Genomic DNA, 13,756 nt, shown 5'->3' on the forward strand with positions numbered 1-13,756 from the left:
TTCTCCACGTTGTAGATTCGGCCAAGTACACCAGATTCCTCAAGGAGCCTAAGTCCCCTCCCCTCCTTTCTGTGACACAGTGTTAGAGCAGTCCTCAAACAATATTATTTGTGCCTCGGTATTTTGCATAGATTTGGTGAAGTACTTCTTTGTGTTTTTACTTACTGACTTCCTCTTTGCTGTGTGTTGGACATGAACTCCATCAAAGCAGGGGAGGGAGGGCAGAGAGAGCCAGACCAAGAACTAACCCCCTTCCATACTCAAGGTTACACCTCTCCTCTGACCACCAAAGCTTGAGGACGGATGTCTCTCTTCTTGACATGAACGATCTCCCAGGAGACTTCGGTAACCAGAACTTTCTTCAGGTTTTCCCACTAGTTCACTCAACAAGCCTGAACTTCCTGCAGTGGGCACATTCCAAAGACAAGCTAAGATCCCTACTAAGTGAGGATGTACTCTTATTTGGATGAAAACCACCCCAGACCAACCCCCAGGGATTGAACTGGAGGTTGAGAGATTGCGGTTGAGGGTGGGAGGAAGTCTAAGTCAGTGATGAGGAGACGGGGTGGGGCGGGGGGAGGGGAGGCTGAGGAACTTTGGGGAAGGCGCCAGGGTGTTTTAGCCCTTCACTCAGGTCTGCATTCTCTCTGCAGAACGACATCTTCGAGTGGTCCAGGGACCACCGTGTCCACCACAAGTACTCGGAGACCGACGCTGATCCCCACAACGCCCGCCGGGGCTTCTTCTTCTCCCATATCGGGTGGCTGTTTGTCCGCAAGCATCGGGATGTTATCGAGAAGGGGAGGAAGCTTGACGTCACCGATCTGCTGGCTGATCCTGTGGTCCGGTTCCAGAGAAAGTAAGTGAACGGACACCATCGATCGTCCCTGAGGGACAGGACCTGGAGACAGGGCACAATGGGGTGCAATAATATCCCCAAGCAATTCCCTGCACAGCACTTACCCTGACGATTGGGTCTTCTTGTTAGGATTGCAGTCTGTTTATTCACTCCTTTTTATTTATTTTTATTTTTTAAAATATTTTTTATTATATATATGTATATTTTAAAATTCATTCCTTTTTGATCATTACGTTTTTCCCTGTTCACACAGGGAAATTTGTTTTGAACTTGAACTTGATTTTGAAATGGATTTCCTTTAAGCCCACTTGTCATTTCCTTCAGACCCACCTGAACTACTGATTTCATGGAATGTTTCCGTAGGTGTCCTCGCTCGCTCATTCATGTTTCCCTGGGGTAGCGAGGAGGAGAAGACTTGCTTATTTTAGTGACACACTTGACTTCAACAGGACTGGACTCCCGCCAGGTCCCCTGCTTTGTTCTCCCTGAATTCTCTTGTAGTGAGGCCTCCTCCCCCCCCACCCCTGGAAATGGTAACACCAGTAGGTTTCTGTGCAGAGAAAACGTGACCATGTAACAAAGAGCCTCGAAATGCTTGTGTGCACTAATGGTGTCAGCTGAGCATATTCAGTCTGTCAGCATTTGCAGGGTGGATCTACGTTCAACCAGCACATGGTGAAAGCTTGCCTGTTATCGTGCTGGCAAGTGGAGGGCGACCATGGTTCACGTTTTAACTAGGGAGCTGGCCTGGGCTCTATCCATGTTGGTCTGGATCTGTAAAGTTGGTCTCAATGAGAGCATTTATAAATGGGCTCATTGCCCCAAAGCAATGGATTTATGTGCAAAGAGGGACAATTTTAGGATCACACTCTGGTGAGAGCCTTGAGATAATATGGTGAACACGTGGTCACTGGACACCATCTCCACTGACAGGCAGGAGTCATTTGAGGACTCATTCCAAACAGAATCTCACAATAATGGAAATGGAGGCTGTGCCTTTGACACAAGAGATCCTTGCACGAGAGGAAGTATGTGGAGAAATATGCTCATTTTCCCCTCAGCGGATGGTGGGACAGGTTGCGAAGGCTCACACTCGCTCTAAGGCTCAGTTTCAGCTGTAAAATGGGAATAACAGTAGTACCTATCTCTTACAGCTTTTATGAGGACATAATGAAAAAAAAATGTATGAGAAATGCCTGGCATTTATATAGTAGGAGCTTAGATCCGTGATGTCTCTTATTCCACAGACAGCGGCAACTCCAGAGGATTCCCTGTCTTTCCACCCCCTGCTTCTGTTGGCTTCACCATAGGGTCTTCTCTGTGCTCCTCCATACAGCTCTTTCAGGTGGATGCAACCAGTATCAGTAGCCAAAATTTTATAGTAGATGTTTTCAATTTACAATTAAATGATTTGTTGATTTTGATTTTTCACCATGAGAGTAAAAGAGGAAAATCTGCAAAATTCAGAAAAGTAGAAAGAAACTCATGTGCAGTCTTAACACACAAACACAGCCACAGTTCAGATTCTGTAGTACCTCCATCTATATTTTATGTGGATATTTCACATATTTTACATGATGGCAGTCATACTGCTTATGTAATGTTATGTCTTGCCTTTTAACTTCAGATTATCTTGTAAGCACCATTATCAAAGGCTGCATGGGTTCACCGTTTGAGTGTCATAGTTTATTTAACCATCACTCTGTGATGGGATATGTATGTCATTTCCAATTGTGTGATATAAATGATGTTGCTATACAATTAGTAATGCTTTGGGACAATCAGACCTTAAGATTAATTTGAAGAGCTCAGCTGAGGAGGCAGAGGATCTTCTGTTTTATTCCTGAGAACCAAGCTGAGGATAATAGTCTGGGTTTCTCTGACCATAAAAATGGAAGGTTTTTTTCATCTTTTCCCTTTAAAAAATATGTAATCTGATTCATTAGGTGTATACTCGTGGTACCTACATCCAAAGACTATCACTAAATGCAGGCAGAAGAACAAAGGCTATTTCGGCATGTTCCTTGAATAGTTATCTGAGAACATCTTTCATCGCCAGTCCAGTGACCAAAGGAGATTGTAGCTATCAGAAACCACTCACTCATATTATCATCTCTTATATATCATGGAACTCCTGCTAGAAATCAATGCTGAGGATACGACCTTAAAGATTGGTCTCAGTTCCCCCAGAATTTGCAGTCTAGCAGAGGACCCACAAATTAACTTACAGACAATTATGCTTTAGAGAGAGGAGAGCTATAATAGGGTAGAATAAGGCACCACGGGAACACAGGAAGTGGTCTCATAGCCCACCCTACTGGCTGGAACTAGCTTCTAAGGCAAGACCTGAAAGATGAGAAGATGGTAGAGGAGGATGGGGACAAGGATATTTATCATGTCTGCCATTTCATAGAACTATATAGAGCCATTGAACTTTGGAGCTAGGAGGGACCTTACAAATGAGATAACCCATGCCTTCCATCTTTCCTATGAAAAAACTAATAAGCGAAATTTAAATAGAAAGTTGGGGATAGAAGTTCTGTCAGTCTGTTTGGGCTGCTATAACAAAAATACTATAGCCTAGGTGGCTTACACAACAAACATTTATTTCTCACAGTTTTGGAAGCTGGGAAGCCCAAGATCAAGGCACCAGCAGATTCAGTGTCTGGTGAGAGCTCTCTACCTAGTTCATAGATAACCGTCTTCTTGCTCTGTCCTCACACGGCAGAAGGGGCGAGGGAACTCTCTGGGGTCTCTTTCATAAGGGCCCTAATCCTATTCATGAGGGCTCCACCCTCATGACCTAATCACCTCTCAAAGGCCCTCACTGCATTGAGGATTAGGTTTCAACATGCAAATTTGGGGGGGGGACACAAACATCAGTCTATAGCAAGTACCTACATCTCAGATTATTTGCTCAATGTCCTTTGGATTATGCCTTGTTGTCTGAAAGGAGCTACAACAGTTCTCTGCAGTGTGGGTGGACACTCATGTCCTTTGGTAATTATCCAGCCTAGAGAACGTGGAGATCCGTAATCCAAAATGAGGCTTAGAATCACTGAACTAAAGGAAGAGAGCTTCCAAGATACACAACGATACTGTGGCTATTTGGGCATTTTTCATGTTCATGAAGCCAGGTTACCAGTCCTGACAGTCAGGCCATGTGGAGGAGATAAATTCCTTAAGGAATAAGTCCTTGCACATAGGGGTGGGAGCTGGAGTGGTCGATCCCATCAGCAGTGGCACTGTCATATCAGGTCTCAGTCCCTGCTACCCTAGGCTGAGTGGGGGGCTTCCTGAGAAACAGAGAAAGGTGCCCAGCTCATTTGGGACCCAGTCCTGGGCCATTTCAGTGGCACCCTCTCCTGGTCACAATTCCCATCCGTTTCTCTGTAGTCCTCCTAGGGCAAAAGTCCCTGTTCCAGTTTTGGTGGCCGGGGTTTGTTGCTGATTCCACTCCCTCCTAGGGAGCAATGTTTGTACAAAGAGACCCAGGTAAACACTTGGAGAGTTTCCTCAAACAGGCAGATGTGTAAATGAGAGGGACCCAGGATCTGGAGACTCCGCCTTCAGTCAGAACACCAGCACCAGTCTTGCAGTTGCTTGATCCACAGTGCGTGGCCATCCTAATGACAGCTCACCAAAGACAAGCTTGCCTGAGAGCCAGGCTTGATCAGCTTGCCATTATACAGTCTCATAAAAGAGAGAAGATAGCAGCATTAAGGGTAACAGGGAAACAGCACAGTTCAAGCTATAGTTCCAGGCTTTTCCTCTAAAAGATAACTTTACCAAGGCTGTTACAAGTAGTTAACTGGACTACTTCAGGTTTCTCTCTACTGTCAAGTTGTGAATGATGAAAAGGCAGGCATTAGGAGGTGAGAGGGAGAGGAGCCAGTGGTATCACCTTTAGACTGTGGCAGTTCGGGTCCCTGCCCTGGCCCTTGTGCCTTCAAGGGCCATGCTTCTCCCCACAGGGCGAAGAGATCACAGGGCAAAGGTGCATGCCACCTGGAACCTCCTCCCACTTCTAGAGTGTGCCTCAGGGTCCTAGGATCCTAAAATTCCCTGCCCAAATGGCTCTGAGCTCACTTTCAGAACCTACAGCAGCCTTTCCCAGGCTCTGTCCTCCTGGAGGGAAGTGTGTGCCCCATAGACCCTAAGAGTGGCCAAGGGGCAGTGTTGGCCTGGGGATGAGCTTAGAAGCATGGGCTTGGATGTCCACACAAAGCAGACAGAGCTGGGTTGGAAAGAGAAGGGGTTGGGCCACAAGCTAGGGGCTCCCACCTCTGCTCTTGGCCTAGGCCCTGCAAACGTTGGGGGTGAGCCTAGAAGGGCCTACTTATAAGGTTGACAGTGGGTCTATCAGTTGGGAATTGTGTTTGGCTTAAACAAGATAGAAGTTAGTTTCTCTCACATGTAAAACAATCGTGGAGGTCCAGGTTATGCCAGCAGCACAGGGCCAGTAGAGAACCGGATTCTGTTACTTTCTTGTTTCTTGAGGTGGGCTTGCATAGCTATAAACTTCCCTCTTAGAATCGCTTTTGCTGCATCCCATAGGTTTTGGATAGTTGTGTTTTCATTGTCATTTGTCTCTAGGTATTTTTTGATTTCCCTTTGATTTCTTCAGTGATCTCTTGGTTATTTAGTAACGTATTGTTCAGCCTCCATATGTTTGTGTTTTTTACGTTTTTTTCCCCTGTAATTCATTTCTAATCTCATAGCATTGTGGTCAGAAAAGATGCTTGATATGATTTCAATTTTCTTAAATTTACTGAGGCTTGATTTGTGACCCAAGGTGTGATCTATCCTGGAGAATGTTCCGTGCGCACTTGAGAAGAAAGTGCAATCTGCTGTTTTTGCATGGAATGTCCTATAAATATCAATTAAATCTACCTGGTCTCTTGTGTCATTTAAAGCTTCTGTTTCCTTAGTTATTTTCATTTTGGATGATCTGTGCATTGGTGTAAGTGAGGTGCTAAAGTCCTTCACTATTATTGTGTTACTGTTGATTTCCCCTTTTATAGCTGTTAGCAGTTGCCTTATGTATTGAGGTGCTCCTATGTTGGGAGCATATATATTTATAATTGTTATATCTTCTTCTTGGATTGATCCCTTGATCATTATGTAAGGTCCTTCCTTGTCTCTTGTAACATTCTTTATTTTAAAGTCTATTTTACCTGATATGAGTATTGCTATTCCAGATTTCTTTTGATTTCCATTTGCATGGGATATCTTTTTCCATCCCTTCACTTTCAGTCTGTATGTGTCCCTAGGTCTGAAGTGGGTCTCTTGTAGACAGCATATATATGGGTCTTGTTTTTGTATCCATTCAGCAAGACTGTGTCTTTTGGTTGGAGCACTTAATCCATTCACTTTTAAGGTAATTATCGATGTGTATGTTCCTATGACCATTTTCTTAATTGTCTTGGGTTGTTTTTGTAGGTGGTTTTCTTCTCTTGTGTTTCCCACTTAGAGAAGTTCCTTTAGCATTTGTTGTAGAGCTGGTTTGGTGGTGCTGAATTCTCTTAGCTTTTGCTTGTCTGTAAAGCTTTTGATTTCTCCATCGAATCTGAATGAGATCCTTGCCAGGGAGAGGAATCTTGGTTGTAGGTTCTTCCCTTTCGTCACTTTAAGTATATCATGCCACTCCTTTCTGGCTTGTAGAGTTTCTGCTGAGAAATCATCTGTTAACCTTATGGGAGTTCCCTTGTATGTTATTTGTCGTTTTTCCCTTGCTGCTTTCAATAATTTTTCTTTGTCTTTAATTTTTGTCCGCTTGATTACTATGTGTCTCAGTGTGTTTCTCCTTTGGTTTATCCTGCCTGGGAGTCTCTGCGCTTCCTGGACTTGGGTGGCTATTTTCTTTCCCATGTTAGGGAGGTTTTCAACTATAATCTCTTCAAATATTTTTTCGGGTCCCTTCTCTCCCTCTTCTCCTTCTGGGACCCCTATAATGCGAATGTTGTTGTATTTAATGTTGTCCCAGAGGTCTCTTAGGCTGTCTTCATTTCTTTTCATTCTTTTTTCTTTATTCTGTTCCAAAGCAGTGAATTCCACCATTCTGTCCTCCAGGTCACTTATCCGTTCTTCTGCCTCCGTTATTCTGCTATTGATTCCTTCTAGTGTAGTTTTCATTTCAGTTATTGTATTGTTCATCTCTGTTTGTTTGTTCTTTAATTCTTCTAGGTCTTTGTTAAACATTTCTTGCATCTTCTCGATCTTTGCCTCCATTCTTTTTCCAAGGTCCTGGATCATCTTCACTATCATTATTCTGAATTCTTTTTCTGGAACGTTGTCTATCTCCACCTCATTTAGTTGTTTTTCTGGGGTTTTATCTTGTTCCTTTATCTGGTACATAGCCCTCTGCCTTTTCATCTTGTCTGTCTTTCTGTGAATGTGGTTTTTGTTCTACAGGCTGCAGGACTATAGTTCTTGCTTCTGCTGTCTGCCCTCTGGTGGATGAGGCTATCCTCTTTTATCTTTCTGCTCCACCATCCTTAGCATGTGACTTTTAGTCTTTCATTCTGAGGTCCAAGGTTACCCCTAGAGCTCCACCCAAAAGGAAGGTGGGGGGTGGGGTGAGGTTAACACTGCTCAATTGAGTCAGTTTCCTATCAGGAGCTTTCCCAGAAGACACTCACAGCTGATCCACCTAACTGTATTTGCACTCAAGGGAAATTGGGAAATGTAGTCTCTTGGATGATGTATTGCACCCCTGAATAAAATCCTGGTTTTGTGTCTATGGAAAAAAGAGTGAGTTGATATGGAGTAAGCAGTTAGTAGTTTCTGCCATAGTTATTTAATTGTTCTGCCTTAAGCAAAATGATTGGCCGTCACAAATTACTCAGTCTTATAACATTTTGTTATTAAGCAAGTGAGTAGCCTTTCTGTCTCAATTTAGTGAGCAGAAACTGGAATCTCAAATAATTTTTCTGAGGTGGCTGAATGTGGATAGAGTCCAGAGGCTGTTTCTCCTAATGCTTTGCTCATCCCATTGATTCCCATCTTAGATGAGAAATTCCTCTAGAAGTAACATGCAGACACGTGCATTTTTGAAGTAACTGACAAGGATGCTGGTGTAGTCCAGACACAGGAAAATAAAGTCCTTGCCTCATCACCATGGTGATGGGATAAGCTAAGAGAAAATGGATGGAATGATACAGAAGAGTGAAGCACTTGTTTTGGTGCCCTTGGAAGAGAGGAAAATGTGTAAATCTTGTCATTTCAGGAAGAAAGACACTTGAATGGCTAGAATCTTTTTGAAGCCGATTTCACTTCAATTTGTCGCCTGATCTGTTATCATTTGTCTTTTTTTTTTTCCGTTTTCAAGGACAAGCACCAAATCTCTCAGTGATACCTTCCTCCTTATGACTTTGTGTCAGTCCTGTCTGTGTAAACCCTAAGTGTATTTCTCTGTTGGGGACAATCACATAGCCAAGATAGAGCAGCCAGACAAATCTACAACTGACTCATCTTCACTTCCCTACCCTCGCAGCTTCATCTCCCACTTGGGGGATCCCCTAGGGGGATGGGATGAGTCATCTGGGGACTTACAACCAACTTGACTCCATCTCTGTTGACCAAATCCATTGCTCTTTGATCCAGGTTCCATGTTGGGTCTTGGGGAGTCTCTCCCTACTCTGAGTTCATTTGCCTTGGGGCCCTACCCTAACTGTTGCTAGGTTAATACAACAATTCTTGTCTAGAATTTAGTGACTTTGAATGGCTGAACACATTGGTTGGCTAATTGTATTTTGTGGAAAACTCTATAGAAATAACCCCCAAAGGAGAGGTTCTGGAGAATGAGACATTCAAACATCTAAACATGTGGAGGAGATTTGGGGACAGACATGGAGGTGGGGCCTTTCAAGCACAAACACCCTCTGCCACTACCTTGCTCATCAGTTACTCTTGGTTTGACCACTTCCTGTTTCACTTGGGTCCTTGATGGTCCTGCAGCAGCTGAACCAAACTGTCCTCAGAGTGAGCATCACTCAGCCATGCTGTACGTAGATCCTAGCTCTTTGGCATCCTCTCTGCCCACTCACACCTCAGTAATGGAAGCCATGAGGTGCATGGCGTTTCTCAGGGCATCCAGCTTTCTTTTCTTTTCTGCATGTATCACTTTTAATTCAACAACTGTGTTTTGAACATCCACTACATACCAGGCTCTAGGTGCTGAGGATGGAACAATGAACAAGAGAACCAGATTCTGGATGGTACTTTCTCTTTCTCTCTAGAGCCCCCATTTGGGTTTGGGAATGTGAGAGAGGAAGCCTCGCCATGCATCTGCCCCCAGCCTGACTGGTTCTCTCTCTCCTGGATGGCTTTCCTGCTCCCTGTTCCATCTCTCCTGTTATTCAGTCCCTGTCCCATGAAGCTGTTTTTGGTTCACTTCCTCTTGTCGGTTTGCCTCTTATCTCTGCTGTCTTTGTCTCTTTACCTGCCAGAGTGCTTTGTTCCTCCCTGTACCCTTCTCTGCATGAGGACATTTTCCCTCTTCTGTCATACAGTATTCTCCATGCCTTGATGTTCTCCATGTCTTCCTCTCCCTCAGCTTCTTGAGAGAACAAAAGCCATTCAGCCTATTGCTTAGGTGTTTTCTTGATGGGGAGATGAGTGTTCTTTTTCCTCTTGTATTCTCCCTCACTCTATCATCTTGCTCTGTTTTATTCTTTTCATACGTTCATTGTATATGTATACATTTCTTCTCCTTGAATCTTCTCTTTTATTTGTGAGGGACAGCCTACACTTGGTTAACAGCTTGAGCACTGGAATCTTCTGTCCTCACCTTAAAACTGTCACATCTTATCCTGACTCTAAAAATTTTGAGAATGAAATAATTTTTTTCTTTGAATAATTTTCTCTGCATCCAGCTGTAGTTGACAGGAGTTAAAACTCTAAATTTCTGATGTCCAAGGACTTGATAAAAATCAACGGAATAGGTGTGAGCTGTGTTCAATTAGATCCCTTTTGTTAAAAGTCAACGGAAGAGGTAAAATATTCCAAGCTAAAATCTGGCCTTTCCAAGGAGACTGCTGTAACCAAACAGCTGAATGATACTATGGGATATAGAACAGAGATGATTCAGTATTGAGGTGGCAGCACAAACACCCAAATTTCCCTATTTTAGTGGCTAAAGACTTGGGCAAGGGAGAAACCAGTGTGGCACATAATTCAAGAGCTCATCTTGACTTTTTAAAAAGTTCCAAGTCAAAATGTCATTTGTTTGCCTCCGTAAGAGGTACTTTTCCTACTAGGGCTTTGGGAGAAGTTGCCTCTATGTGTGTGTGTGTGTGTGTGAGAGAGAGAGAGAGAGAGAGAGAGAGAAAATACATCAACTTCATTAGTATCATTTTTCTTTCCCCACATTGACCATCCATTTCTATGTGTGAAATTCCCCTGGCAAGATGAGGAGACAGTTTCTCAAATGTCTGGAATCTGAATACTTCAAACACGAGCATGTTAGACATATTAATCAATAGGTGTCAATGAATTCTTGAACTGCTGTTTGTAATGTGTTATCTTGGCTTCGTTGTTGATGGCAATAAAGGCATCTTCGTGTATCTTCGAGTCACTTCAGTAGCCAATAATAGCTGCCATTTATTAACTGCCCACTATGTACTTACATTATGTCTTTACACACATTCTCTCTGATCCTTTCAATAACTCTGTCATGTAGATGATGGTACCTGGATTCTGGACTTGAATTCTAAGGATTCTGGCTCCGCATGGCCTTGATTAACCAAGTCAAAAAAAATTGTATATGTTTGCACTAAATTATTCTTTCCTTAGTAAAATATTACTTTACTACCAACACTGAGAAGAAATCTTAGCTAGTTTTCATGTAAATTTTAAATAATTACATAGAAGTCAAAGCAAGATTCGAATGACATTTGAAAGATTAGATTGACAAAATAAAAGACATTTTGGTGCAAGTAGATATCAGTCTCACTAATATTTAGACATTATCAATTCCTGGCTCTCTTTCTAGACCATGTAGAGAATAGTGTTTTAATATTTTTCTTGGAATAAACAGTCCTTCAAGTCATGTATAAGGTTCCAGCCCCAAAGCTTCAGCCAGTAGACAACAACCCTTATAAGAAACTTCTATTTAATCCTTATCTATTCTCTAAAAAGTTAGATCTATTACAATTGGCTTATGCATCAGAGAAAAAGACTCCGTTTGCCTTTTCTTTGTCTCTTCTTTACCATATAGTAGAGAAAAAAAAGTGGAAAAAGGTTTTCATAACAGAAAATTCATTTTCTAGTTATTATTTCTTCTAACAATTACCTTGTAAAATTTCTCTAATCTCTGAGCTCTTGAAAATTAGTTAAAATTTTGATGTATAACTTCCTAAACTTTTTAAAATGAATCATGCTGTGTTTTCTTTCTACAAAAATATATTCATACTCTATATACTATTAAAATAAGAAAAAACATATTTAATATTTTACCTTAATTATTTCCTTTCCAGCCTCTTTATTGTGTGTGTGTGTGTATCCTAATTTCCATTTGATATCATCCTGCCTGAAGAATTTCCTTTACCATTTCTTGTAGCACAGGTTTATTGGCAATAAATTCTCAACTTTTGTTTGTCTAAAGGTCTTTATTTTATCTTTATCTTTGAAAGGTATTTTTACTGGACATAAAATTCTGGATTAGCAGTGTTTTTCTTTCAGAATGATAAGATGTCAATCTTGCCTTGCATAGGATCTGAGGAGTCTGCTGGGATTCTTAGCATTATTCCTCTGCATGTATTGTTTCTTCTCGCTACGTTCAAGATTTTTTTCTTTATCTTTGGTTTTCAGCACTTTGACTCTGAGGTTTGTTTTTGTTTATTTTTTGTTTTTTTAATTGTAGAATTTTATTTTATTTATTTTTTATACAGCAGGTTCTTATTAGTTATCCATTTTATACATATTAGCATATATATGTCAATCCCAATCCCCCACTCATCACACCACCACCACCCACACTGGCCACTTTCCCTCACTGGTGTCCATAAGTTTGTTCTCTACATCCGTGTCTCTATTTCTGCCCTGAAAACTGGTTCATCGGTACCATTTTTCTAGGTTCCACATAAATGCGTTAATATACGATATTCGTTTTTCTCTTTCTGACTTACTTCACTCTGTACGACAGTCTCTAGATCCACCCAAGTCTCTACAAACGACCCAATTTCGTTCTTTTTTATGACTGAGTAATATTCCATTGTATATATGTACCACATCTTCTTTATCTATTATCTGTTGATGGGCATTTAGGTTGCTTCCATGCCTGGCAATTGTAAATAGTGCTGCAATGAACATTGGGGTGCATGTGTCTTTTTGAATTATGGTTTTCTCCAGGTACATGCCCAGTAGTGGGATTGCTGGATCATATGGTAATTCTACTTTTAGCTTTTTAAGGAACTTCCATACTGTTCTCCATAGTGGCTGTATCAATTTATATTCCCAGCAACAGTGCAAGAGGGTTCCCTTTTCTCCACACCCTCTCCAGCATTTGTTGTTTGCAGATTTTCTGATGATGCCCATTCTAACTAGTGTGAGGTGATACCTCACTGTAGTTTTGATTTGCATTTCTTTAATAATTAATGATGTTGAGCAGCTTTTCATGTGCTTCTTGTCCATCTGTATGTCCTCTTTGGAGAAATGTCTATTTAGGTCTTCTGCCCATTTTTTGGATTGGGTTGTTTATTTTTTTAATATTGCAGTGCATGAGCTGTTTATATATCTTGGAGATTAACCCCTTGTCTGTTGATTCATTTGCAAATATTTTCTCCCATTCTGAGGGTTGGCTTTTTGTCTTCTTTATGGTTTCCTTTGCTGGGCAAAAGTTTTGAAGTTTCATTAGGTCCCATTTGTTTCTATTTCCATTACTCTAGGAGGTGGATCAAAAAAGATCTTGCTGTGATTTATGTCAAAGAGTGTTCTTCCTATGTTTTCCTCTAAGAGTTTTATAGTGTCCCAGTTTACATTTAGGTCTCTAATCCATTTTGAATTTATTTTTGTGTATGGTGTTAGGGAGTGTTCTAATTTCATTCTTTTGCATGTAGCTGTCCAGTTTTCCCAGCACCACTTATTGAAGAGACTGTCTTTTCTCCATTGTATATCTTTGCCTCCTTTGTCATAGATTATAGTTGCCAACAGGTGCGTGGGTTTATCTCTGGGCTTTCTATCCTGGTCCATTGATCTATATTTCTGTTTTTGTGCCAGTACCATATTGTCTTGATTACTGTAGCTTTGTAGTATAGTCTGAAGTCAGGGAGTCTGATTCCTCCAGCTCCGTATTTTTCCCTCAAGACTGCTTTGGCTATTCAGGGTGTTTTGTGTCTCCATACAAATTTTAAGATTTTTGTCCTAGTTATGTAAAAAATGCCATTGGTAATTTGATGGGGATTGCATTGAATCTGTAGATTGCTTTAGGTAGTATAGTCATTTTCACAATGTTGATTCTTCCAATCCAAGAACATGGTATATCTCTCCATCTGTTTGTATCGTCTTTAATTTCTTTCATCAGTGTCTTATAGTTTTCTGCATACAGGTCTTTTGTCTCCCTAGGTAGGTTTGTTCCTAGGTATTTTATTCTTTTTGTTGCAATGGTAGATGGGAGTGTTTCCTTAATTTCTCTTTCAGATTTTTCATAATTAGTGTATAGGAATGCAAGAGATTTCTGTGCATTAATTTTGTATCCTGCAACCTTATCAAATTCATTGATTAGCTCTAGTAGTTTTCTGGTGGCATCTTTAGGAGTCTCTATGTATAGTATCATGTCATCTGCAAACAGTGACAGTTTTACTTCTTCTTTTCCAATTTGTATTCTTTTATTTCTTTTTCTTCTCTGATTGCCGTGGCTAGGACTTCCAAAACTATGTTGAATAATAGTGTCAAGAG

The 13,756-nt window shown here is 41.3% G+C and overlaps 1 protein-coding gene across 1 annotated transcript in view; it reads left to right on the forward strand.

Moving 5' to 3' along the window:
• SCD5 (stearoyl-CoA desaturase 5) overlaps nucleotides 1-13,756 on the forward strand; it is a 160,281-nt gene that overhangs the window by 106,216 nt on the left and 40,309 nt on the right. The window contains exon 3 of the mRNA XM_082606291.1: nucleotides 654-859. Within this exon, the coding sequence (XP_082462417.1) occupies nucleotides 654-859 (206 nt within the window). The remainder of the gene's footprint in view (nucleotides 1-653; nucleotides 860-13,756) is intronic.

The sequence above is a fragment of the Mesoplodon mirus genome (assembly GCF_964341445.2).
Source record: "Mesoplodon mirus genome assembly, chromosome: 2".
NCBI lineage: Eukaryota > Metazoa > Chordata > Mammalia > Artiodactyla > Ziphiidae > Mesoplodon > Mesoplodon mirus.